Source organism: Amblyraja radiata, chromosome 31 (assembly GCF_010909765.2).
Source record: "Amblyraja radiata isolate CabotCenter1 chromosome 31, sAmbRad1.1.pri, whole genome shotgun sequence".
Taxonomy (NCBI): domain Eukaryota; kingdom Metazoa; phylum Chordata; class Chondrichthyes; order Rajiformes; family Rajidae; genus Amblyraja; species Amblyraja radiata.
The window spans coordinates 25,094,555-25,122,164 of record NC_045986.1 but is presented as its reverse complement, the minus strand read 5'-3'; the positions used below and the strand labels follow the sequence as shown (position 1 = coordinate 25,122,164).

Genomic DNA, 27,610 nt, shown 5'->3' with positions numbered 1-27,610 from the left:
TCTGTGGCAGGGAATTCCATAAATTCACAACTCTCTGGGTGAAAAAGTTTTTTCTCACCTCAGTCTTAAATGACCTCCCCTTTATTCTAAGACTGTGGCCCCTGGTTCTGGACTCGCCCAACGTTGGGAACATTTTCCTGCATCTAGCTTGTCCAGTCTGTGGATCTCGTACTCTATTACTGTGGATCTCTTACTAAGACCACACAGAGGGTGTTGTGTTCAATGATGGTCTCCTAACCTGAAAAAAAAGTTGTACATTACACATACTATCGAGAGGGTGCAGCAAAGAGTCACGACTGGTTCTTCACGCTGAGGGTCTGCCTTACAAGGAGTGATTAAACTAGCTCAACCTCCCTTCTCTACAGTATACAAATGAGGGATTACCTTATTAAAAACTTTTACAAGAGGATTCACCAGGATAGATACAAAGAGGATGTTCCTGGGCGAGGAGTCTTGAAATGCACAGTCAAAAAATAAACCATAGGTCAATTGGTGCTGAAATGAGGAGGAATTTCTTGACACACAAGGTGGTGAAGTTCTGGGGTCCTCTACCTTGGTGGCAATGGAGACTCGGTCACTGATTACATTCAGAACAGAAGTTGATGGATTTTTGATTATGAAAGGAATGGAAACAGCATGGAAACAAGCTCTTCAGCAAAACTCATCCAAGCTAACCAAGTTGCCCAACCAAACTAGTCCAATTTACCTGTGCCAGGCCCATATCGCTCTGAACCTTTCTTATTCAAGTACCTGTCCAAGTATCTTATACATGTCATACTTGTACCTGCTTCTACCTCTTCCTCTGGTAGCTCATTCAATATACACACAACCTACTGTGAAAAAGTTGCCTATCAGGTACATTTTACATCTTTCCCCTCTCACTTTAAACCTATGTCCTCTAGTTTTTGATTGATGATGATGATACTTTATTGTCACTTGCACCTCGCATACAAAGTACGCAAAAGAGTCACCTCAAAGGCGCTGATAAAGTTACAATAAGTACTCATTCCTTCTTTGTCCCCCCCACCTGATCCCCCTTTGTTCTCAGTGCCCCTCATGCCGGGTCCCCCTTTGTTCTCAGTGACGCGGTCCGACCCCGTCCTTGGCCTGTCTCAACCCCGACTCCGTTCAAGGCTCCGACCCGGCCTGCAGACTGGGGGAGGAGGAAACATGACTGGAGCAAACAATAAACAGCTGGAGGATCTCAGCGGGTCGAGCAGCATCTGTGAGGAGAAAGGAATTATCGGCCTTTCGAACGGAGACCCCGCATCAGGACACTTGAATGGACTTGGGAGAAAGGTTTAACAGATGTGAGTAAAATGAAACAATTCTTACACTCAAATCAGTCAGAGCTGCTTAAAGTTGCCATCACCGCAACAGCAGCATTTTGTGTTGAAGTAAAACAGGCCAGCCCTCAGCCCAATCCCTGGCCTGCTGAAAGCAGGAGCCTCCCAGTGAAGGACACAAGTTCATGGGGCCCTGACGTCAATGGGCAGCTGCTTTCTAAAAGAGATCAGAGATTTCTCTCATACCAACCCGAGGCCAGAGAGACAAAACTGAGGTAAGGAGAGCGGAGCTGAATCCCAGATAACATCTCCGGCTACTCTTGTTAAAATCACTTTAATGTTTGGTATTATTATACAACATGGTCATAGGATGTGCTGTGTGGTGTGAGGAGGAGAGGGACGGCTGGATGCAGCCTCTCTTTGTGCCGTTCATACCTGATTGAGCATTTGAACCTTGTCTTTTGTGTGAGCTTGCTCTTTGTAGATTCCAGTAGAGTAGTGACATCATTGGATAGTCAGACACACAAGTATTTCTCTGGACAATTGGAAAAATTACAACCTAAATCACATAGTTACTTTATTTTTATAGAATGTTTAAAAAAAATTAGTTGTAGCATATGAAAAGTAAAGGTTGGTGTCTGCACTGGTGTATTTTATAAAATTGCAATTAATGAAACACAACTTACATTCTGAGGGACATCTTTAAATGCATTGAAGCAAAATTAAAAGAACGAAATTGGGTGAGAGTTACCAAATTCCGTATACATTTTTAAAATTAAATTTACATCTTTTAAATGCAGAAACCTTGTAAAAATAATTTATACTTTAAAAAAAAGATACGGTATTTGGAAAATATCTTGTCAACTTTTCCCATTGGAAATCTCAGTGAGTACATTTATATTGGGGGATGGCAGTGTAAAGTGGTCACGCTGAAGTGAGGAACTGCAGTGCCTCAACTGGCAGGTAAACATGATGAGCACACCAGCAGGTTGTGCTGTGGGCTGGTGACAAGGATGCATCGTGACTTCAGGCGATGCAGACAGGTTAAGTGAAGAGGCAAGGATGTGGCAGATGGAATGGAAAATGGAAAAAAAGGTATGGTCACTCACTTTGATCGAAAAAAATAGAATATTTTTAAACGGCAAAAACAGAGGGACTGGTTTTCCTTGTACGCGAATGGGACGAGCTTAGATGAGGCAGCTTGGTCAGCAAGGCCCTGTTTCCATGCTATATGATTCCATGAAGCACTAAGGTTATGTATGTTCAGAAATTAATTAAGAATGCCAGATGATGACAAAAAATAAAGAACTCAGTAGAACTAGTAGCTTCTGTGGGTGCAGAGGAATGATAGACGTTTCGGGTTGAGACCCTGCATCAGGACTGAGAGTGCAGAGGGATGGCAGCTTGTATATAGAAACGAGAGGGAAGGTAGAGGCTGAGGATGGTATGTGAGAGGTGGTACCAGGTGCCAGAGGGATGGTGGGCAGATGAAACTGCCTGGGGGAGGGGATAGACAAGTTGACCCAAGCAAGAAGAATCCAGGAAGATAGGTACTTGGACACTTTTCACATATGTAGATCTGTTCATTCACAGGACAGACAATTTTTTCCCACAAGGAGAGATTAAACAAAGTAAGCCTGTACCCGCGAGTTCAGAGGAAAGAGGGTGCCTCATTGAAACATTTTAAAATTCTAATGTTTCAATACAGGATAGATGTGCGAAAGGTCCCAATACTTCTACAGATGCTGCCTGACCCACTGTGTTCCTCTTGCACTTTCATTTTTGCTTAAGCTTCCAGCATATGCAGTGTGTCCGTCTCTTGGTGTTTCTTTTGGCTGGATTGAATAGAACTAGGGATCTCTCATGACAGGGTGAGTGCAGCAAAGGTTCACAAGTCTGATTTCAGCAGTGGCAGGTTTTAATTTGAGCAGAATTTAAACAGACTCTTTTAAGTTTAGATTCCATTGAATGCAAAATTCTTGGCGAATTTGAGTTGATAGATGGATGATTGTTTTTTCCTCAGCTGAGGTATTTGAAACCAAGGGTAACAATTTCGAAAGAAGTGGTTGGCTATTCAGGACCCAGGTGAGGAGAAATGTATTCACCCAGAGGGTGAAGAGTCTTTGGAATTCTTTATCCAGAGAACTGTGATGATCTGGTTGCTGAGTAAATCAAGACAGTGACTGATATTAAGGGAATCAAGAGATTATGGGGTTTGTGTAGGATAGTGGTGCTGAGCTAATGATCAGCTGTAACAGCTAGTTTAATGGTCTTCCCCTGCTTCTGCATCCCATGTTTTAATATTCTTTTGTTCCCTTCAAATGAAACTGCATCGTTTGCCTCGGCTGTACTGTGTAGTAGCAAGTTGTGGATTTTCTTTGAGTAAAGTCTCCCCTGTCATTTTTATTGGATTTATGAATGAGTTTCACATGATTATAGCCACAGCTTTGGGGATGCTCCGCAGGTGAAAACATCTTTGCTACATCTACCCCATCAAATCCTTTCCTTATTTTCATAATGATCTGGTCATCCTTTAGCGCATCCTTTCTGGAGATGATTTTGGTAATAGTGATGTGTGAGAGCTTTTAGATAAACACATATGCAGGGAATGGAAAGATATGGATCACATGCCGGCAGAGGAGATTAGTATAACTTACCGTCATATTTAGCATAGACATGTAGGCTGAAGGGCCTGTTCCTGTGCTGTACTGTTCTATGTTAATAATAAACTAAACTAACGTTACCACTTTCTCAACTTGCCATGCCACCTTTAGTGAACTGTGGCTGCACATGCTCAGATCTCTCTATTCTTGCATCCAATTTAGAATTGTCTTCTCTAGTTTATGCTGCTCGATGACCTCAAATGAACAGCTATTTCTTGAAAGATCTTTTTTTTTCAGATGTCGGGCGGAATATTCTCCCCCTTGGATAATCTGTATGAGTTGGACAATGCAAATAGTCACCCGCTGGTCTGTCATCTCTGCTACGAACAGTATGAACACCCTTGTCTGCTGGACTGCTACCACACCTTCTGCGCCACCTGTCTGCGAGGCAGGGCTGCCGAAGGACGCCTCTCCTGCCCTCTCTGTGGGTAAGTCTCAAGCACATAATACATTGCAAAACAGGCAGTTCCACTTCCAGTTAAATGCAGTTGGCTTGTAATTATACAACTCATGGTTGGGGTGCTACAGCACATTAGTGGTGTTACTGAACCTGCAGCCAAAGTTCTGGACCATTGATCAGTATGTATAAGTTTGAATTTAAAGTACAGGTAATTAAATAAATCTGGTATTTAAATTTTTTAGGGATAATTAGAGGAAATACATACTGGCATTGCTAACGCCATCCACCTCCGGTGAAGGAATTTTCACTGAGTGCTGGAAAGAACTGCAGATGCTGGTTTAAATCGAAGGTAGACACAAAATGCTGGAGTAACTCAGCAGGACAGGCAGCATTTCTGGAGAGAAGAAATGGATGATGTTTCGGATCGAGACCCTTCTTCAGACTGATGACAGGGGAGTGGGCGGGACAGAGATAGAATGTAGTCGGAGACAATAAGACTGGTGGGATAACTGGGAAGGGGGAGGGGATGGAGAGAGAGGGAAAGCAAGGGCTATTTGAAGTTAGAGAAGTCAATGTTCATACCGCTGGGGTGTCAGCTACCCAAGTGAAATATGAGGCGCTGTTCCTCCAATTTGGCAGGAACTGAAAGGTCAGATTGGGAATGGTAGGGGGAGTTAAAGTGCTGAGCAACCAGGAGATCAGGTAGGTTAAGGCAGACTGAACGGAGGTGTTCAGCGAAACGATCACCGAGGATGCGATTGGTCTCACCGATATACAGGACTTGACATCTGGAACAGCGGATACTGTAGATGAGGTTGGAGGAGGTGCAAGTGAACCTCTGCCTCACCTGAAAAGACTGTCGGGGTCCCTGGATGGCATCGCAGGGAGAGGCAAGGGGACAGGTGTTGCATCTCCTGCGGTTGCAGGCGAAAGTACCTGGGGAGCGGGTGGTTTGGGTGGAAGGGACGAGTTGACCAGGGAGTTGCGGAGGAAACAGTCTCTGTGGAAAGCAGAAAGGGGTGGAGATGGGAAGATGTGGCCAGTAGTGGGATCCTGTTGGAGGTGGCGAAAAACACTGTGACACTGATAAAAAGAATCATGTGTCTTCTATATAGCATCTGTCAAAACCTTTTAGATTTATATAGCATCTGTCAAAAACCTTGTGACATTGCTAAATACTTAATTGAGATTTAAGAAATCGGCTCCAAAGTTCCGCATAATTTTCACACAATCAGATTCAACAAAACGCAGTGTGGTGATGAATAGTCACATCGAGTTTATTGTCACATGCACAAATACAGTGAGGCATGCGTAAAAAGAAAATCTTGCTTGCAGCAACATCTCAGGCATATAGACAGCCAAACTCACATTACACATCAATTATACATAAACTTCACATAAGTTCGACAAGACATTGAGAAGAAAAAGACTACGCAGAAAAACATGGCATTATTGCAAAAATACAAAATTAGGAAATGGCCATGTTAGTACAAGAGGTGATCTATAGTATAGGAAAAAACTGCAGATGCTGGTTTAAATCGAACGTAGACACAAAATGCTGGAGTAACTCAGAGGGACAGGCAGCATCTCCGGAGAGAAGCAATGGGTGACGTTTCGGGTCGAGAACCTTCTTCAGTCTGGAGAGAAGGAATGGATGACGTTTTGGATAGAGACCCTTCTTCAGTCCTGCTGAGCTACTCCAGCTTTTTGTGTCTACCTAGGTGATCTATAGTGTTCTGTTGCCGAGGTAGGATTAGGGTTGTGCAGTTCAGGAACCTGATGGTTATAAGAAAGTAGCTATTCCTGAACCTGGTCGTGTGGGACATCGGGCTTCCGCACCTCTTGCCCAATGGTAGCACCAAGAAGAGGGCATGGCCTGGTTGGTGGGCATCCTTGATGATTGATGCCATCTTCCTCAATGCACCACCTCCTGTAGGTGCTTCTGATGTTGGAATGGTCTAAGTCCCTTTAGTATACTTGTGCCTTGGACTTGCTGTACCAGGCCATGATGCAACCAGTCAGGATACTTCTTACAGTGCATCTGCGGAAGTTTGTTAGAGTACTCAGTGACATGCTGAATCTCTTTAAACTTCTAAGAAAGTAGAAGCATTGGCTCTGTGATTACATCCATGTGCTGGGCTCAGGACTGGTCATCCGAGATGTTAACCTCCAAGAATTTGAATCTGCTAATTCTCTCTAGTGACAACCTACCATGAAAACTGGCATATGGTCTCCTGACATCCCCTTGTACCATTGTTATTTTAAAGACAGAATGTACACCCCTTCTCTACTGTCCTTCTGAGAAGCAGACCATCTCCCAGCCCCAACTGAAAGACCGCTCTTCTGATAACGAGGTATTTCTTCAGGACTACCGGTTGTGTCAGGAAGGTGTTGAGAAACTCAACCACCATGGAAATGCCGGCCTGATTGATGGGACATAGAAACATAGAAACATAGAAAATAGGTGCAGGAGTAGGCCATTCGCCCCTTCGAGCCTGCACCGCCATTTGATATGATCATGGCTGATCATCCAACTCAGTATCCCATCCCTGCCTTCTCTCCATACCCCCTGATCCCTTTAGCCACAAGGGCCACATCTAACTCCCTCTTAAATATAGCCAATGAACTGGCCTCAATTACCTTCTGTGGCAGAGAATTCCACATATTCACCACTCTCTGTGTAAAAAATGATTTTCTCATCTCGGTCCTAAAAGACTTCCCTCTTATCCTTAAACTGTGACCTCTAGTTCTGGACTTCCCCAACATCGGGAATAATCTTCCTGCATCTAGCCTGTCCAACCCGTTAAGAATTTTGTAAGTTTCTATAAGATCCCCCCTCAATCTTCTGAATTCTAGCGAGTACAAGCCGAGTCTATCCAGTCTTTCTTCATATGAAAGTCCTGCCATCACAAGCCGAGTCTATCCAGTCTTTCTTCATATGAAAGTCCTGCCATCATGGGATGGGGCGTGATTGGTGGGATAAATGAGTGAGGGGAGTAAAGAGGCAGAAATGGGTTTGGGAAAAGAAGATAGACACAAAGTACTGGAGCAACTCAATGGGTCAGTGTGAAGAAGGGTCATGACCTGAAACATCACCCATCCTTTTTCTACAGAGATGCTGCCTGACTCATTGAATTACTCCAACACTTTGTATCTCTCTTTGGTATAAACCAGCATTTGCAGTTCTTTGTTTCTACATTGGGAAAAGAAGAGTTAGCTCTGTTCCTCATTCTGATTTGATGACCTTGACTGGCAGAGCCAGAGGTGGAATGGTTCAGGGGCTCTGACTCTATCTGCTAGCAGGGACAGCTCATCTAACACACTGTTGACTAGTGTAACGTAAGTTGCTGTTTGGAAATCCGATGAATCTGGTGGAATGACATGTTTTACACTTCAACATGCTCCTTTATTGTGTAGCATTTTCAGTGAGGTGAGGACAGGAGGGGATGACCTGGGGATAATTCTTGGCCCTTGTTTTGGGTCCGGAGAAACAGGTCAGATCACAAATGGACAGTTAACTCATGCTAATAAGCTTCTGTCACCCACTCAGTTCTCTGTAACTAAGGGGAAGTATTAATCGCATCAGGCTTATTGTTGAACAGCTGCACAATAAAAGCCGGGCTACTTTTAGAGCGATTGGAATGCAAGGCAAACCAGGATGACAGAGCCAAGATAGCAGAGGCATGCAAACCCGCGGCAGTAAACAAAAGGCTTTCTAATCTAATAGTGGACTGAAATCCAGCACTGACCAATTAAAACACGCCCCGACAATCCCGTCCACACCAAATCCCTCCACCCCATGCCACCCCAACCTCTTAAAAAAAAAACCCGATACCAGCTTTTGTTGTTGGGCAGTCCTGGTGTGTACCTTTCAGGCTGTAATCCCTGGGTGACATTTACAAGGTGATCTGACCCTCTTGTCAATTTTTAATTTTAGATTTGACATTGCATAAATCTAAACCCAGTGGGATAAAAAACAAAATCCACACCATGTTTATGATTAGATTCGGGCCTGTTTATTCAGGGTTTGAAAGTTTTATTTACATTTCCAAAGTAGCGTTGAATTGTTGCTTTTGGATGAAAATTACAATTGGATTGTGGGCATGGCCATGAAGATTAGGAAGTCCAGGAGCTGAGCCAGCGATATAGGCATAGCGCGGGGCAGCTGGAACCCTTTGTGATGAAACGCAATCCCCCACAGGTGACTGGCTGGCTGTGTCTTTTTTAGTCACTGGGCTGCTCCCCTTGCCAACCTGATGTTCATTTTGTCCCTGCAAGCTTGTCCAGTCACCACTGATCAGCCGTCGACAGTCCGCACACCAACGGAGACTCGGGACATTCCATTGACGGCACGTTCGGAGGGCGGCCAGCGTGAGGCGGGGGAGGGGGTGACTGCGGGGTGGGAAGGAGGGCTGCTCGTGTGTAACCTGGATGACTGAGAAGACCGAGGATCAGAGATGAGGCTGGATGAAACTGATGACCACAGGTGAGAGCCCCCATTTCTATCTGAGTTTTACACATTGCCTGATGAAGTGGCTGAGGTGCAAGGTGGTGTTTCGCAGATCCACCGGGAGGAACTGAGTTGGTTCAGCAATGTTTTTACAGGGAAACGAGTGATGTTTTGACTATCTTGGGCTAGTGCAGTAGTATGTGGCCAAGCCAGATTTGTTGCCTTGCCTCTGACAAAATTGTGTGATCTTTTTGAGAGTCAAGAATGTTTAATTGTCATATGTACCAACAGTGGAACATTGAAACTCTTACTTGCAGCTGCAAAACAGGCCAGTAAATGCATTGCACATAGATAATGTATAATAAACAAAATTAATAACCACATTAGGGCAAAAAACGGGAAACTTCCTGAGGCATGAGCATGTAATGTGACGGTTCATCATGGTGCAGAGGTAGTGCCAAGCATGACATCTCTAGCCTATCAGATGAATGAAAACAACATGCCATGGTATAATATACATCAGGGTGTATAATATTGTCCTGGAGCCCGGGGCAATGTTACTCACTATCATCACCAACAACAGATTATCAGCAGGTTAACACATTGCTGCTTGTGTCAATTTGCTGTTCACAGGTTTGCGTTCGTATGTCCTGCATTACCCACGGTGACTAAATCTCAATGCTACATCCTCGGCTGTGAGCATTTCGCTCATCCTGAAATCTGTTATAGAAATGCTTTTTTTTCTTTCCTTCACAGAAATAGATAAAAGAGAGAGATTTTCAATGGGCCAGGCTGCATCTGTGGAGAGAGACACAATTAATATTTCATGTACTTGGCTTTTCATCAGGACTGGGAATTAGAAAACCAACATAATGTGAATGGCGTGGAAGGAAGAAGGTGGAAAAATCAAAAGGACGGAGATCAGGAGAGTACGATGCAAATCTTCGCATCTCTTTTCTCTCTTCTCTCGTTCTGATGAAAGGCCTTTGATCTGAAATGTTAACTCAGTTCCCCACAGATACCACCTGACTGGCTGTGTATTTCTAGCATTTCTGATTTTATTTCAGATTTCCAGAATCTGCAGTTTTTGATTTTGCGATGCAAACGGAGATGGGTTTCAGCTGAGAAAAACTAGTGATTGTTTGATATTCACTGAAGAATTGTCAGAAACAAGACATAAAAAGGAGATGGTACACAAAAATGCTGGAGAAACTTAGCGGGCGCAGCAGCATCTATGGAGCGAAGGAGATAGGCAACGTTGCGGCCCGAAACGTTGCCTACCTCCTTCGCTCCATAGATGCTGCTGCACCCGCTGAGTTTCTCCAGCATTTTTGTGTACCTTCGATTTTCCAGCATCTGCAGTTCCTTCTTAAACAAATAAAAAGGAGATGAACGAAGAAGAGAGAAAAAAACAACACTGAAACTATGAGATATTAAAGACTGAGGTTGCCAAAAATCAGGACTAAAGGGTTGCCGGAAATACCCAGCAGAGCAGACAGCATCACTGGAGAGAGAAAGATTGAGTAATGTTACATGGTGTCGACCTTCCATCAGAACTGGCAAGACCGGTTCCCTGAAATGGTTGAATTCAGTGTTGTATCCTAAGAGCTAGATCATGCTGAGTCAGAAGATCAGATGCTGCTCCTTGAACTTACATTGAGCTTTTTTGGAAGCGGTTTAAGTGGCAAAAGGCAGAGAGGTTAAAGCAGGAGAATTAATGGAGAATTAAAGTGAAGGCAACTGCAAGCTCAGTGTCCCCTTGAGGACTGGATGGAAATGTCCCGCAAATTGATCACGCGGCCTCCGTTTGGTTTCTACAATGTAGAGGAGATCACCTCATGAGCACCGAATGCACTACACTAAATGGAAGGAGACAAGAGACTTGCTTCTTCATTTGAAAGAAGTGCTTGGATCGCAGGATAGTGGGAAGGGAAAGGGTGAAAGAGCAGGTCTTGCATCTCTTACGCATGGAAAGATACCACGAGTGGTGGAGATGACAGAGCGAACTAGGGAATTGCAAAGGGAATGGTCCCTTTTGAATGCTGAAAGGGTGTGAAGACATGGCTGGTGATGGCATTGAAAGAGGAGGAAATTACAGGGAATGTGGAGGGTGGTGGGGGTAGAATATGGGGAATGAACTACATTCAATTTGGTGTTAAAGGAGGGTGTATGAGAGTAGAAATGCAGTAAGTTTGACAGATGTGGTTGAGAAGCTTGTTAATTATGGAAGAGAAGAAAGCAAAGGTAAGGAAAAAGGAATTCAACTGAGATTCTGTTGAATTTGTCCTTATCAGAACAGATTCAACAGAAATGAGTAAAATGTACATAATCATTCAGGATATCCAATAGATATGCCAGGGTAATTCAACTTGTGGATCTTGGAAAGGAGGTGGAAGCAGGGGACTGTAGTCCTGGAGGAAAGATCACCAGAGGCATTGAGGTCAGTGGTAATAGCCTCATGTAGAATGATGGGTCATGGTTCTGAAGTAGGCATGAGGCAGTACAGAGAGCTGGTCTTCAATTCTCCAAATCACAGTAGCACCGTCTTTGTCAATGGATTTGATGTCTCGGCTCGGGGTTAGTCAGCAGTAAACAGAATGCTGTGAGTTCAAAGGCGGGAGGCCAGAGTGAGTAAGGGTAATGGACAAAGTGAGATAATGCATTTCACCGTGGTAATGAATAGAAATGGAGAGGGTACACGGGGAGAGAACATTGACCAGGGGCATTGGGAATTCTGAAGTAGGAGGAAGACTCTGCAGTCTGGGGTGAAGGCTCCTGATCAAGTAAATAGCATGGAGGTGAGCAGGACACACTGGCGCCTCTGCTGAGAACAAAGGATGGTGAAAACACAGCAAGTGGTAAGACTAGGTGGAGAGATGGAAGTCAGAAGAAAGAGAAGCGGAAGAAAATTCAGAAGGGGTATTACAAATCAAGAGTACTTGATTCACAGATTTTCCACAGGAATATTCAATGTATCCTTTGAATAATATAACACAGGGCCATGTGGTCTGTTTCTATTCCAGGCGTCTGTCGGTTGTGAAGGGAACCAGTGGACTCCCAAAGGTTGACCGATTGTTGAAGTTCCTGGTCGATAGCTCGGCTGACTGCGAGGAGGTGGTGCAGTGTGCAAACTGTGACCTGGAGTGCAAGAAGCAGGTGAGGGGTGGGGGAGTTCTTGTAAAATCACTTAGAAAGTTGAAAAAGTAACAATTGCACGGGATTCTGATGATGGCTTGAGTTTTGCTTGATTGTATTTGTGTACGGTATTCGATGGTATTGCATCGCAAACAAAACAAAACTTTTCACTGTACCTCGGTATTCGTAACAATAATAAACCTAAACCTAAAGAATCTGTCTCTCCCAACACAGCATCTATTGCTGGGATCCAGTTCAATGAGAACCAGACATGTTCCTTATTTAGACATGTTTGAGTTTGGATGTTGAATCATTTTGATTGTGAGGTGTGCCTTTATTCAAATCGGATTCGGTCCCTATCCTCTTTTCATCCAGTTTCAAAAAATATCAAAGCACGTATGTCAAAATAAGTGTTGCCTATTCATTTTATGTCACCTGGTGCTGATTGGGCTTTGTTGAAATTGTTTACCCTTGTGGATCCCGGCATGATTGATAAATGGTCTGCATTGAACTAGCCTTTCATCGCCTAGTCTAGAGATAGAAAAGTACAAATGGTGGTGATGCACTTCATGTGACCGAGTGAGGAGCTCAGCGGACTATATTGGTTTCCAATCTATCACCACATTCGTTTTAAAATTCCTAATGGTTCACATGTGCGAAGTGCTAACACAGTGAAATTATTTTTCTTACCAACAGTCCAGTAGAGTATCGCCATATCCCCAATTATTAATTAGCAAGTGTGCAAAAATTGTCTACTGAGCCCGCATGCAAGAGGCACCGTATTTAGTCGCCATTTCCAAAGTCCACGCTCCAGTTCCTATGAGCGGTGCCTGTTCCAGGCAAGTCCCAGGCTGTTGCGGGCCTACAGCCATCTTCCTCTCCTCACTTGCCCACCTTTGTTCCCGGGAGTGCCTTCCGCAGTCAATCACAAGGGCGCTTTCGGCCAGAACTCATGGTTTTTCCAATTCCTCCAGGATCTGGTCTTTCCAAATCTCTACAATCTCATCCAACCGTACAATTCTTGAAGAACTTCGAGCCCCTCCAAATCTAACATCCTAGCAATCCCCCAACAACATGACTCTGAGTTCTCTCTTTGGCGCAGTGACTCATGCTAATACTTTCTCTCATTCAGGATGCGAATGCCATGTTTTACTGCAACACGTGTGACCAGCCGCTCTGTGGTTCCTGCCGAGATGACACTCACAGAGCAAAAATGTTCGCCCGCCATGAGATCGTCACCCTCGCCAAACGCACCAAGGAGCTGCACAAGAAGTGCCGTAAGGATCTCTCGTCTTAACTCAGAAACGGCACATTTCAAATAGTGGATGGGCAGTGATGCACTTTTGTACATTTAGATAAGTAGTCATTTATGGCGTGGAATAATATCCCAGAGGATGAATTTGAATTACTGTAAGTTTGCAAAAATTGGGAAAACTGGTTTTGGATTATTCCAGAAACCACGGCATCAGAATTGTCCTTGCCGACGCTGTGGCTTTGTACTCTATCAACAGGGTGACTCAAAGCTGCCCTCTGAACAGGCAACAAATAACATATTGAGAATAAAAATGATAACTAAATTAATATTTAAATCAACATTAACAGAAAGCCAAGGAAATGCAGATGCTGAAATCTTGAACAGAACACAAAGTGCTGGAGGAACTCAGTGGGTCAGGCAGCATTTGTGGAGGGAATGTTTCGGGTCAGTCTGAAGAAGGGGCACCACCAGATATTCCATCTGTCCATTCCTTTCACAGAAGCTGCCTGACCCGTTGAGTTCCCCTGACAGTTTTTTTTTGCTCAAACCTCAGAGCTGCACAGATCAGGGAGGCTTGTGTTTCAATCCCTGACACATGACGAGTATCTAGCCTGAGCCAGACTGACACATAAGGAGTTGCTATATTACACAGCCAGCCAGAAATGGTGCATCAAGCAACAACAGGATTGGACTTAACCTTGATGTACCCCAAGGTCAAAAACCTGATTGTCTGGGCTCTTAAATGTTGCCCAAGGAAAACGGTCAAACTGCTTTGGTTGATCACCGCCTTTTGACAGTCAGGAAAATAATTGATAAATACAAAGGGAAAATAATGAAGGAAACGTACAACACTTCTATTGGGTATTGGCATCCCATATCACCTTATGGCAGTGTCTTTTTTTGTTGACAAAAAGATAGACATATCAATTAAAAATGAAGTTACTTTTATAAACAATATTTTCATCAATTCATCAGAATTGATTTTATGATTCTGTAAACTTTACTTGTGTGCTTTCAATCACCCAGTGACCTACACTCCTGGTTCCGATAAAAACATCCTAAAGCCCCATTTTGCTGGGCTCGTGTTTCAAACCTTCTCCGGTCTCTCCGTGCTTCTCATAAACATGCCAGGCAGCAGATTCTGATCGCTGGGAATGTGAGACATCGGGTGAACAAAATCAGCTTAGGAAGAGGATTTACCTAAATAGGCTCGAGGGGCTGTTCTCACTCTGACTTATGCTGTTGTATCTTGTGTTTCACCTCCTCAGCTCTGCATGAGGAACCATACATCATGTTCTCCACGGAGAAGATGTCCATGCTCTGCATCAACTGCTTCCGGGACATGCAAGTGTGAGTCAGGCATCCTTTGCCCAGGGCCCCCGATACATAACACGGGGTCGTGCAGATATAGAGTCAAGAAACAGGGTGTGCAGCTCTCCAGCACTTTCACAGTCAGATGTTAATGCCAAGTGAGCTACAAGCTCCCTGCTGTTGGGTCTGGAATAACGTCTGGGGGCTTGTTAACACCCGGCTTAGACACCTTGACCAGAGGTGCCCAGGGAAAATGAGCATCTCCTTGTGCTACCCTGTAACTGGGAGTTGAAACTGGGACGTCCATGTACCAATGGTCAAAGATGGGGAATATTAGACAGACTTCAGCAAGGGTTACCTAGGCTGATAAGCCCTGTTTCACAGCAACCAAGCTGACTGACACAACAGTGTTATCGTAATTGCATCTGTGATGTATATGTAAATGCCAGCATCCTTAGACAGTCATATTTTCATTGACTGCACATCCCACAGAATATTTACCCTTTGAAACAATGATGAGAAGATAGGGTAGAACTAAAACAAAACCCTGCATGCATTGAAAATCTGAAATGGTAAGAGATTGCAAAAATAATTGGAGAGGGAAACTAAACTGTGGCCATGATGGACATAAGGATTTATTTTTTGAAGTAAAGTACCTTTAAGGGTGTCTCTTGAACTGTTTGACTCATATGCCAATTATTTACCTCATGCAGTGAGAGCCGTGCCCACTGTATCGACATTGAGACCGCCTACATGCAAGGTTGTGCGAAGCTGGACCTGGCTGTGATGGTATGCACACTGGAACTTCATTAACTGGGATTAAGAGGGAATGTAATTCAGATATATAATCTGCCAGGATTACTCTGGAGCCTGGGGTAGTTTTGTCGTGAGATGGAGCATGGAAACAAGCCCTCTGCCCAGCGAGTCCACGTCGATCATCGATCACCCATTCACACTAGTTCTATGTTATCCCACTTTCACATCCACTCATTACACTAGCGGTGATTTGCAGGGGGCCTGGTAACGTACAAACCCGCGTGTCTGACATGTGGGAGGAAACCGGGGCACTTGGAGGAGACAAACGCAGTCACAGGGAGAACATGCAAACTCCACACAGGCAGCACCTGAGGTCAGAATCAAACTTGGGTCTCTGGTGCTTGGGACCAGCTGCTCCACTGTGTCACCCTTAGGAATCAAAGATGAATTTCCAGGGCAGTTTTGTGAGAGAAACCCAGGAGAAAAATCATATTCTATTAAATGAAATTGTTTATTTTCAAATTTTCTTTTAACAATTTGCTTTCTCAGTTGCAACAATATTGGGGATGGAAAATAAGACTCTGGTGCAGAACCGCACAACTCTGGTTCACACAAAGGGTGGTGGGTGCATAGGACGAGCTGCCAGAGGAGGTCGTTGAGGCAGGGACTGTTGCAACATTTAAGAAACAATAAAATAGGTGCAGGGATAGAATAGGTTTAGAGAGATATGGAGAACACGGATAGGCGATGTTTCGGGTCAGATCGTTACCTATCCATGTTCTTCAGAAATGCCGCAGAGTTTTACTCCAGCAGTATGTGTGTCGTTTGTTTTAAAATGCAATAAAGGTTTGGCTTACCAAAGGAAGCCCAGATTGGATGAGTGGGAGCAAGGGAACAGGTGGTGCTTTTGAAAATGTAACCGGACAAAGACAAAGGTGATTTTGTTGAGTTTTGTTTACTAGGCAGTAAAGGAGCTACAGACGTCCACACGAGAGGCCATCATCCTCCTGAAGGCCATGATTGATGAGGTGAGACTCAATGCAAATGAGGAGGAGTCGTCCATCAGCTCACTCTTCAATAGTATGCAGGTGAGGCAGCAAGTCAATCATTTAAATGACTGTGGCTATTGCTGATGGTGAGGGTCTAGACACACAGACTGTTTTTCATTTCCTTGACTATTCTAGTGATCCCCTGGTTGTTTCCCCACTGTCCACCACTGTGAGCCTGAGCTCATCCATAACTCAGCGTCCTAATTTTGAAATGATCAACTCACATTCACCTTTGTCCTCGTAGCCTACGCTGTGTCCTGGCCCATCAACACCTCGATTGTTAAATTGTCATCTGTTTTCAAACCCTTCATGGTGTCCATGTCCCTGCAACCTCATCCTGTCTTACAACTGGTGATTTTTTAGTCGACAAAAATGTGCCGGTACGCACTTGAAATAAACATACATGTTTTGTGGACGGACAACAAAATAACGACATTGAACTTCTTAGAAGCATCATTAAACTGTACAAAATACCGTCACAAAAAAAGCACTGCTTACAACCTTAGAAATCGTTGTGATCCTCCAGTTCACCCCTAACTTTCATCAATCCACAATGTGGGGGCTGGGCCTTCAATCATGCAGGCTCTACACTTAGGAATGCCCTCTCTGTCTCTTTCTTCAACTTAAGACGCCCCTTAAAACCAACGGCATTCACTTAAGTTTTTGGTCAACTGCCCTAAAATCTCCAGATGTAGTCTGGTATCAAATTTTGTTTGGTCACATTTCTGTGAGGTGCATTGTATTGTTGCATTGTAGACAAGGTGCTACATCAATACGTTGTTCTTGTTTCTACTTTCTCCCGGCATCCATCCTTCACCAAGAAAATACAGGGGATTTACAGGTTCTACAATCGTTCCAAAATTCTTTCACTCCGAGCCCAGACAGCATTAGACGCAGGGGATATAGACATCAGGGAAAAATGTTCCTTGTCTGTTAGTAATCCCAATTAATAACCTGCAACTGGGAGGCTAGTAGTGATCCACCTCCCTTACTGCTAATAGACAAATCAGATAGACAATCTTGGGATCCAATGTTGGAGTTACTTGAGCCATGAGCCCCCAAGGCTCTCGCCATGAAGCGTTTCCTCACCACATCTCTGCGCCTGTTGTGAATTAATTCATAAAGACATTAATCATTGTCCATGAACCTTGTGACCAGTTGAAAGATAAAAGGTGAGGAGATGATGCTTGTGTCCAGCAATTCTGATCCTTTTAAAAGCAGCTGCAATCTCCTTGTTGTTCAGTCATGTTTCAGCCATGGAGCGATGAAGCAGTGGCCTTTGCGCGATGACAGAGATACATACCAATCCGAGACATCATCACTTTATATAAACTCCATCTGAATTCATGCTTCCAAATTAAAAACAACAGGACGCAGAGATAAATAGAAAGAAAAAACATCTCAGCAATTAAGTTTGAACAAAGTCAGAAGGACCCCAACCCGAAGCGTCGCCTATCCATGCCTTCCAAAGATGCTGCTTCACCCGCTGAGTTACTCCAGCACTTTGTGCCTTTTTGTTTGTAAACCAGCATTTGTAGTTCCTTGTGGAGCAATTAGATATGCCTCATTAGGCCTCAGAGCCAATAAACAGGGCTGCCAACTCTCACGCATTGAGCATGAGAATCACGCATTACGCCAAATTCTCACACTCTCACGCTGATCACAAATTTCTCACGCTCTGTCGTGAGAAATTCTGTGATCAACGAAAATTTCAAAACTCATATCAATCGCATGGGCCGCAGGTGTTGGAGAGCCGAGGCCGAGGGGGGGATGGAAGCAGAAGCAGCGACGGGGACAGATGCGGACGGGGAGCCGGGGCTGGCGAGTGTTTGCCAGACTGGCGAGTGTTCGCCGGGCTGGTGAGTCGCTCGCTGCAGCTCCGGCCATGGAGCAGCCTCAGTGCAAGAGTCCTGGGCCGTCGGAAGCGTTGCGCTGCTGCCGTGAGAGTCTCTGTGCCGAATTCACCCAGGTGACCGGCATGGATCAGGCTGCGGCTCGGTGCATCCTGGGAGACAACCAGTGGCTGCTGGGAGTTAGTACCAAGCACTGGGTAGTAACGGTGGAAGATAGTGGCCGTCAAATGGGGGTGGTTGGAGAAAGCATCCTGCTTGCCTGCTAGATTTTCACTTACTGTAACTGCAGGAAAAATGTTCCCGATGTTGGGGGAGCTCAGAACCAGGGGTCACAGTTTAAGGATAAAGGGTAGGCCAGTTAGGACTGGGATGAGGACAAAATGTCTTCACCCAGAGAGTTGTGAATCTGTGGAATTCTCTGCCACAGAAGGCAGTGGAGGCCAATTCACTGGATGTTTTCAAGAGAAAGGTACATTTAGCTCTTGGGGCTAGCAAAATCAAGGGATATGGGGAAAAAACAGGAAAGAGGTACTGATTTTAGATGAACAGCCATGATCATATTGAATGGCAATGCTGGCTCGAAGGGCCGAATGGCCTATTCCTGCACCTATTTTCTATGTTTCTATGCTTGAGTATATGGCAATAAAACTACCACTTGATGTTGAAGCATTCATGCATGGTGAAGGTGTAATGCGGTCATAGAGTGAAACAGTGTGAAAACAGGCCCTTCGGCGCAATCTGCCCACACCCGCCAACATGTCCCAGCTACACTACCTGCTTTTGGCCCATATCCCTCCAAACCTGTCCTATCCATGTATCAGTCTATCTGTTTCTTAAATGTTGGGATAGTCCCTGCCTCAACTACCTCCTCTGGCAGCTTGTTCCATACCCACCACCCTTTGTGTGGAAAAAGTTACCCCTTAAAAAGTTACCTGTTAAAAATACTTCAAACAAAAAACATTGAAATCATACTTCTACAATGCACTAAAACATGATTTGAATACATCAAATTTCAAAACGTCCCTACCATGGGAGGGGGACACCCCCATTCCCACACCCTCCACTCACTCAGTTGCTCCACTCCCTCGCCGGGTACCCGCAAGGCCAGTGATCAGTGAACGCTCAGCCTCCCCACTTTCAAAAATGCTCCATGGCCCCTGGTTCAGACAGAGAGCACTGCCAGATGTGAGCGGGGAACTGAGGCCAGTTGTCCGTGATGTCTGGATCCCAATGCTCAGCGCTTCGTGTTTCGGAGTTGGCTAATGTTATTGATTTGTAATTAGCCTGATTTGTAATTAGTTGACAAAACCTTAATTTATTAATCCGGAATATCCATGTGGATGGATAAGTGTAATATTAAAATGACATGCAAGATGTCAGGCTGTCTGTCAAAACATACAGCTCCGATAACCCATTATTTCCTTTAGTTAAATTTTGGGAAGGTAGCACTATTGTCATTTGCCACTCAACTGTTCTGTTTGTTTACCTCACCGACTATTTCTAAACCCCCACCCCCCAAATTCCTTTGACAGGATGAATAGAAATGTCCCCAATCTCGTTGTTTTATTAATTGAACACGTAGATGAACATCCTCAAGGAGTGTAATCAGATGGAAACTGATTCAGATGCGATGTTTAGGAGCTTGTTCAAAGAAGGGGCATATTTTAAAGGTGTGACAGAGATACTTGCAGGGGAATGTGTGAGGAGGTTATTATTTGTCTTTAGTTTTAGCTTGAACCAGGACATCTGAAGATTCAAAGTTTAAAACAGTACCCCTCCCTGCCCCCTTGACCCACCCCCCCCCCCCCCCTCAATCGCTACGCTCGCTTGGGCTTGGTCTCTCGCAATTTCTCACTCCCAACTCTTACCCAATGTTGGCAGCCCTGAATAAAATAGGTTGATGATCCTGCATTGATGACTGATGGAAGGGGCAAGGACTGGGCCTAGTGCTCCAAAGTGATTTGAGCGTCACTTCATCAGCAGTCAGTGCCGGCATCATTCACACCAGGAGCTGGGGCAGCCTGAGTGTAATTTGATCATGAGAGGCCGTCCTTCTGACCGGAGTGGGTAATGGCCACTGCTATGCCAGAAAGTGTTCTCCTGGGAGTTGGACCCAATTTAAACCTGTCATCTCATTTAAAGCAACATTGTGTGAACAATGACCACAGTTTAAATCACCGGCCTCCACAGGCCGACTGCTTTTATGTTGCAAGTAGGCCTGGTCCTTTCTCTTATTCTGATACATTTCAGTTTGGCTCCCACATGGGTGAGTGGTGCAGCGGGTAGAGCTGCTTCTTCACAGGGCCAGAGACCCGGGTTCAATCCTGACCTCGGATGCTGTCTGCCTGGCGTTTGCACGTTCTCTCTGTGACCACACAGGCTTCCTCTGTGCTCCAGTTTTTTCCTTTGTAGATTAGTTGGCCTCTGTAAATTCCCCCTAGTGTGTAGGGAGTGAATTAGAAAGTGGGATAACATAGAACTAGACAATTGATCGATGGTCGGCGTGGACTCGGTGGGCTGTAAGGCCTGTTACCATTGAATCTCTAATAAAAACACAGAAAGCCTCTTCAGTTAGGTACTTCCCTATTTCCGATATCCCCACCCAATCAGGTATGAATGCACCAGCATCCGCATGCTTTTTGGGGAGAAATTTCCCCTCCAGAATTTGTTGCCCAATTCCCTTACTTACTGACCCAGCTTCATTTTTTAAGATTTTCATCCAGAAATTCATCTTCATTTGCAAGTGTAAAATGTCTGAGAAGGGACTATGTGTGTGTGTATGTGCAATGCGATTGTATGCATGAGAGAAAAGGAAGATGTTTTATATCTGACCATTGTTTTTCATGTTCTAGGAAAGATTAGCTGAAAAGAAGAAAATGTTGCTCAAAACTGCTCAGAAGTAAGTGTATCCTCAACAGCCGAGTAGCAATGGTGTGTGAGGGTAGGACTGGGACACTGAGTGACGACAATGAATAGTTGAATGGCGACACACGGAACTGCAGATGCTGGAATTTTGAGCAAAATACAAAGTGCTGGAGGGAATCAAAAACTGTCCAAGTGACATTTCTGTACAAGCGTTGCCTGTCCATTTCCCTCCACAGATGCTGCCTGCCCACTGAGTTCCTCCAGCAATTTGTTTTTTGATCAACATTGCACATTCTTTGGTTACAATTCCTCTTGCCAGGGAAAACAGATTCTCTTTATTTATTTTGTCAAAACATTCATAATCTTCAACATAGCTGTTTATTTACCCCATAAATAGTCCTGTTATAATTTGTCCCTGGGTAAAGTAGTTTCTACTGACATCCTTTGTATATTCATTAATTGCTCTCCTGTATTTACAGCCTCTAAATTTACACTGTGTTGAATGGTAAATGCAGAGGTGTTTTTTGAGTGTAGCGATAATATTTGCGAAAGTGTCAGACGAAAGCAGCTATTAATTTACCACTGCACCAAGTTTAGTATTCACCAGGCAAAGCGATAATGAAATGAAAACATAAGAAATGGAAGTAGGAATAAGATGTACAATTTCTTGCTCCTGCCCTGCCACACGATAGGATCATGACAGACCCTGTGCCCAAGAACACTCTCAGGCCTGATCCCCTTGACCAAAACATCTCAGCCTTGAAAGGCAGAAAAAAGAGCAAAATACAGGAATGTCTATGTGTAAGAAGGAACTGCAGATGCTGGTTTAAACCGAAGATAGACACAAAAAGGTGGAGTAACTCAGCGGGACGGGCAACATCTCTGGAGAAAAGGAATGGGTGATGTTTCGAGTCGAAATGTCACCCATTCCTTCTCTCCAGAGATGCTGCCTGTCCCGCTGAGTTAAGCCCCTGTCCCACTTAGGAAACCTGAACGGAAACCTCTGGAGACTTTGCGCCCCACCCAAGGTTTCCGTGCGGTTCCCGGAGGTTGCAGGTGGTTGCCGGAGGTTGCAGGTAGTGGAAGCAGGTAGGGAGACTGACAAAAACCTCTGGGAACTGCACGGAAACCTTGGGTGGGGCGCAAAGTCTCCAGAGGTTTCCGTTCAGGTTTCCTAAGTGGGACAGGGGCATCACTCCAGCTTTCTGTGTCTATCTACAGGGATGTCTAGCTCCACTTAAAATTTCTGCTTCTTATTCCAGCCAACATGAAGAAAAAGAGAAAGCTTTCAAAGAGCATCTTTCAAATATGGCAGCACTCCTGCCCACTCTTCAGGTAAGTGGCGCAGGAAGTTTGTCAGTAGAGTGGAGGGGCTGGTGATTGGGAAGGAATGATCCAGAAGCTGCTCAAGAACAGCAGAGGAAGCCAGAATGAACAATTGGGTCAACCAGACAGGTGAGAGTGGATCTTTAAAACACCCGCATCAACTGAGTGATTGATTGACAGATACTGCAAGAAAACAGCCCCTTCGACTCACTGAGTCCACGCTGACCATTGATCACCTGTTCACACTAGTTCTATTTTTAAATCCTTATCTTGTAACTATATCCCCCTTTTAAAGCAACTCTCCCACCAGTAGAAGTATCTTAACATCTACTCTCTTGTGCCCCCACAGGGTCTTATATGTTTCATTGAGACCACCCTTCATTCTGCTAAACTCCAAATATTACAGATTGGCATTATGCATGAAAAATATTTAACTCACTTTGTCCTGCCTTGACCTCTGCGTGGATTTTTGTTTGAGGTTTATTTGTGTTTGTGTGCATACTTCCTGTTATCCTTTTGCAAATCTCTCCATGTTCGAAGTATAGTTGAGCAACTTGATCAGAGACCCCAGGCACTTCCTATTGTAGAGAGTTTAGTAGAGTATTTAACCTGGAAGGGACAGGACTAACCTCACAAACATAGAAACATAGAAAATAGGTGCAGGAGTAGGCCATTCGGCCCTTTGAGCCTGCACCGCCATTCAATATGATCATGGCTGATCATCCAACTCAGTATCCTGTACCTGCCTTCTCTCCATACTCCCTGATCCCTTTAGCCACAAGGGCCACATCTAACTCCCTCTTAAATATAGCCAATGAACTGGCCTCAACTACCTTCTGTGGCAGAGAATTCCACAGATTCACCACTCTCTCATCCCCTCATCCTCGATACCATCACCCAACACACCCAACATACCCAACATACCCAACAAACCCAACAAACCCAACACACCCAACACACCCAACACCCACTTCCATGAAATACATCAGAATCGGGCAGTTCAAGCATCGCATAACCATGACACTAACTCTCATACTTGGCAAGTGATGTTTGGGCAACAACATTCTCCGCTTATCCTCTGCCCTGAAAAGCCCAGGGTCTAAAAGTTCATTGCAGTGCCGAGAGACTGATATACTTCTGGAGGGGCAAGAAACTGCAGAAGCTGGAATCTTAAGCAGAAACACAAAGCGCTGGAGGAACTCAGGGGGTCAGGGAGCAACTGTGGAGGAAACCAAAAGCAACCTGAAGAAGGGACTGAAGAAGATTCTGATCCAAAACATCGTCTGTCCTTTCCCTTCAGAGAAGTTGCCTGTGCTGCTCGGTTCTTCCAGTATTGTGCGGTTTTCTGCCTATATTTCTGGAGGTGTTATCAGTCGAATGATACATAAACCTAGCACACTTAAATTAATTATCTGGTTATTATCTACAAATTGTGGGACCTTGCTGTATGCAAATAAGCCAATGCATTCAGACATTTTAACAATGTTTTCAAAAGTAATGAATCAAATTTTTTAATGTTAGATCATCCAGACCTGGGGAAGGTGGTGCAGAAATGTAGGTTATTGCTTTCAGGCTGCTTTCCGTTTCTGTTTCTATCAGTGTTTGTACATGAGTACCAGTCTCCATCTCTATCCGTGTATGTGTATATATGTCTCTCTGATTGCCTTTCTCTTCAGAACTGGGGCATCGTGTGCAATGCCTTGAATGGCTTTGAGGATCTGATCGGACCCAGTGTAACCACAGGTTGTATTTATGTTGCTTCCGTCTAAAGAGTGAATGGGATGGACTGATTGCTCTCTTCCTCTTGTTTTCTTGTGCTGTAGGTCCACCTCGTCACCTGCTCTGCTTTCCTCAGCTCTGCCAATAAGTTTGAGTTCCTGGACTTGGGCTACGTAAGTAGTGCAGTGAGCACGTGAGACAAATGGAGGGTAGATATACACTCGCCCATAGAGATGGCTAAAGGTTGGCATTACTGGTAGGATGAGGTTAATGATCTATTGACAAAATCCAAGATGGAAGCTGAAACATTCATTTGAGTGTTCTAATATGATGAGATCCATATCAATGACTAGACTAAGTGGGACCCGTTGGGTCCCAGCATCACACGGGAGGGCTGGTCACCAACGCAATATTCCACCTCTCCACCAATTCCAATATTGCTCGCCAGTGGGGTGGGGGGGGGGGGGCTTTCTGTTGCGCTACTATGGGTGTTGCGGGCCGAAGGTACTGGTTTCCAGAGGGCTAGATATTGTGGGCCGAATGGATTCTTGGGCTGGCAGCCAACTGTTGCAACGATTTTAAAAGCCAAGCCAAGGCAAACAATTTGGCTGCAGCCACCCGACAACCAAAATTCATTTTGTGAACGCAAACTTTTTAAAAGGTGAGGCAAACAATTGGGCAGCAGCCACCTGACAACCAAAATTCATTTTGTGAACACAAACTTTTTAAAAAGGCGAGGCAAACAATTGGGCTGCAGCCACCTGACAACCAAAATTCATTTTGTGAACACAAACTTTTTAAAAAGGTGAGGCAAACAATTGGGCAGCAGCCACCTTACAGCCGCATCGAGGGGACTCACCATGGAGTAAAGGTGCGTTCAGTGTTATTCGCAGCTCAGAGAGCCGTGACCCTCTCGCTTCCTGGGTGTGGCAAAGACTGAGTGAGTGACTACACTTCCGGGTTTTATAGACCCCCCCCCCGCCGCCAGCGGGGGCAGCAGAGAGAATTGATTTTTAAAAAAAAACATTAATATCTCTCTGATTTTTAATCGATGGGAAAAATCCTCCGGTCCCGGAAGGCGGAGGGGGGCTTTGAGCGAAGTGGCCAAAAATTACAGCCGTAGGTGGCGGCGTTCTCTCGGAAATCACAGTACAGTGGGCCAAAAGCGGTCAAGATCAGACTTTTAGTAATATAGATTTGGATGAGAACATACATGACAAGTTTGCTGATGACACAAAATTGGGTGGTTTTGCAGATAGTGAAGATGGTTGTGAAAAATTGCAGCAGGATCTTGATCGGTTGGCCAGGTGGGCTGAGGAATGGTTGATGGAATTTAATACAGATAAATGTGAGGCGTTGCATTTTGGGAAGTCTAACATGGGCAGGACCTACACAGTGAATGGCAAGGCTCTGGGGAGTGTTGTAGTGCAGAGTGCAAGTGCATGGTTCCTTGAAGGTCAAGTTGCAGGTGGATAAGTTGGTCAAAAGGGCTTTTGGCACATTGGCCTTCATTAGTCAGAGTATTGAGTATTCCTTTCTTCTATCCAGAGATGCTGCCTCTCCCGCTGAGTTACTCCAGCATTTTGTATCTATCTATTGAGTACAGAAGTTGGGAGGTCATGTTGCAGTTGAGTAAGACGTTCGTGAGGCCGCATTTAGAGTATTGTGTTCAGCTCTGGGCACCTTGTTATAGGAACAATGTTGTCAAACTGGAAAAGGTACAGAGAAGATTTACGAGGATGTTGCCAGGACTAGAGGGTCTGAGCCACAGTAGGCTGGGTATTCCTTGGAGCGCAGGAGAATGAGGGGAGATCTTATAGAGGTGTATAAAATCATTAGAGGAATAGATCGGGCAGATGCACAAAGTCTCTTGCTCAGCGTAGGTGAATCGAGGACAAGAGGAGATAGGTTTAAGGTGAAGGGGGAAAGATATAAGAGGAATCTGAGGGGCAGCGTTTTCACATAAAGGGTGGTGAGGTTTTGGAACAAGCTGCCAGAGGAGATAGTTGAGGCAGGGACTATCCCAACATTTAAGAAACAGTTAGACAGGTACATGGATATGACAGGCTTGGAGGAATATGGACCAAATGGGGGCATAAAGGTGGGACATGTGTATCTGGGACATGTTGGCCGGTGTGTGCAAGTTGAGCCGAAGGGCTTGTTTTCACGTACGCTGTATCACTCTATGACTCTATGAGATGCATGTAAATGGAGATAGATACACATAGATACTATATAGTACAAATAATATCAATAAATTAATAATACTAATAATAATAATAATAATAATAATATATCTTTTATTGTCATTGCACGTCAGTGCAACGAGATTTAGTGTGCAGCTCCACTGATGTACAAGAAAGGTAAATAAATACAATACATAAATAAACAAGCTGAATTGATTGACGAATACATAAATAAACAAGCTGAATATGGAATATGGAAAAAAAACAGCCCTTCCCTGCTATCCGCAACACCACTGCTTTTCATAGAGTTCAAAGAGTTCTGATAGCTGATTCCGACTTGACTTAATTTAATAATAAAGTCAAGGTTTGATCTTATACAATAACAAGGTGTGAGGGTATTCCTGTCATGTTTCTGTTGTGCACAGACTTGTGTGACTGGAACCCATCCCTGCCACACTCCATGTTTGTCTCTCAACGTCCCAGTCAGTTTATGATGTTGCAGTTCAACTCTCAGCCTGAGAATGATTTCAACAGCAGCAGCAGTGTGCATTCATGCGGACCCTTTGACATGGTTATCGTATCTCCTGGACATTTGCAGCAACATTATCAAACAGACTTTGTCACCAAATCATACTAGGAAATAATAGGTCAGGCAACCATAAACTGGTCATGGATTCGGACCTGAGACAGAATAACACCAGACAAGGGCATGCTGTTTGAGACCTTGTGCTTACTCTGTATTGTGGTGAGTGCTTTAACAAATGGAAGTAAGACCAGTTCAAGTATCCAGAGTGGATTGCCATCGATCCAGGGTTGCCCTAATGCAGCAGTGTGTATGTGATAGGATGTGTTAGTAAAGCGTACCGTCACCTTGAAACAATTACAAAATAGATTGATGTACAGCAATCAATAGCCTCATGTATACTGTTATATGTGTTCTGGCATATTTTCCTCTGTAAAAAAAGCATTTCCAGATATATGTGGAAGTTAAAGATTCGAGCCCTGGGTATTAATGTAAGCATTGTGGGTGAAAACCCATGTGGCTTACAGAAAGGATTTTGTTCCTGTTCTTTGAACAGTTTAGCCTATTAGTGTAGAGATATTGGAAATGGGTAGTTTGACCATGTGGTAAAAAAAAACACAAATGATGAAACTCCCGGATAGTCTCTGCTTGAGTTGCTTGCTCCAACGTGCAGGAAGAATTTCAGATTTTTTCGTACTTCTTTGCAGCAACTGATGGAGAGACTGCAGAAGATAGTGAAGCTGCCCCACCACTTGAGGCCAACACAGAGCAGCAAGGTAAGATCAAAGCCGTCCAATCTCAACACTGTCAATTGCACAGCATTGAGTTCAAGT

General features: G+C 44.4%; 2 protein-coding genes across 4 annotated transcripts in view; one reads left to right on the top strand and one right to left on the bottom strand.

Moving 5' to 3' along the window:
- Positions 1–27,610, bottom strand: part of rpl22 (ribosomal protein L22) — a 65,594-nt gene that overhangs the window by 15,109 nt on the left and 22,875 nt on the right. The window lies entirely within an intron of this gene.
- The window catches only part of rnf207 (ring finger protein 207), a 43,254-nt gene that overhangs the window by 4,751 nt on the left and 10,893 nt on the right, over positions 1–27,610 (top strand). The window contains exons 1-11 of one of the 3 annotated variants that reach the window (XM_033048153.1): positions 1,443–1,561; positions 4,187–4,377; positions 11,823–11,955; positions 13,067–13,211; positions 14,458–14,539; positions 15,214–15,289; positions 16,219–16,344; positions 21,011–21,057; positions 22,286–22,358; positions 24,173–24,241; positions 27,485–27,553. In XM_033048153.1, coding sequence (XP_032904044.1) covers positions 4,187–4,377; positions 11,823–11,955; positions 13,067–13,211; positions 14,458–14,539; positions 15,214–15,289; positions 16,219–16,344; positions 21,011–21,057; positions 22,286–22,358; positions 24,173–24,241; positions 27,485–27,553 — 1,011 coding nt within the window. In that variant the 5' untranslated portion in view covers positions 1,443–1,561. Of the gene's footprint in view, positions 1–1,442; positions 1,562–4,186; positions 4,378–8,627; positions 8,836–11,822; positions 11,956–13,066; positions 13,212–14,457; positions 14,540–15,213; positions 15,290–16,218; positions 16,345–21,010; positions 21,058–22,285; positions 22,359–24,172; positions 24,242–27,484; positions 27,554–27,610 lie in introns of those variants that run through there. The other 2 variants (XM_033048155.1, XM_033048154.1) reach the window with 2 other exon arrangements.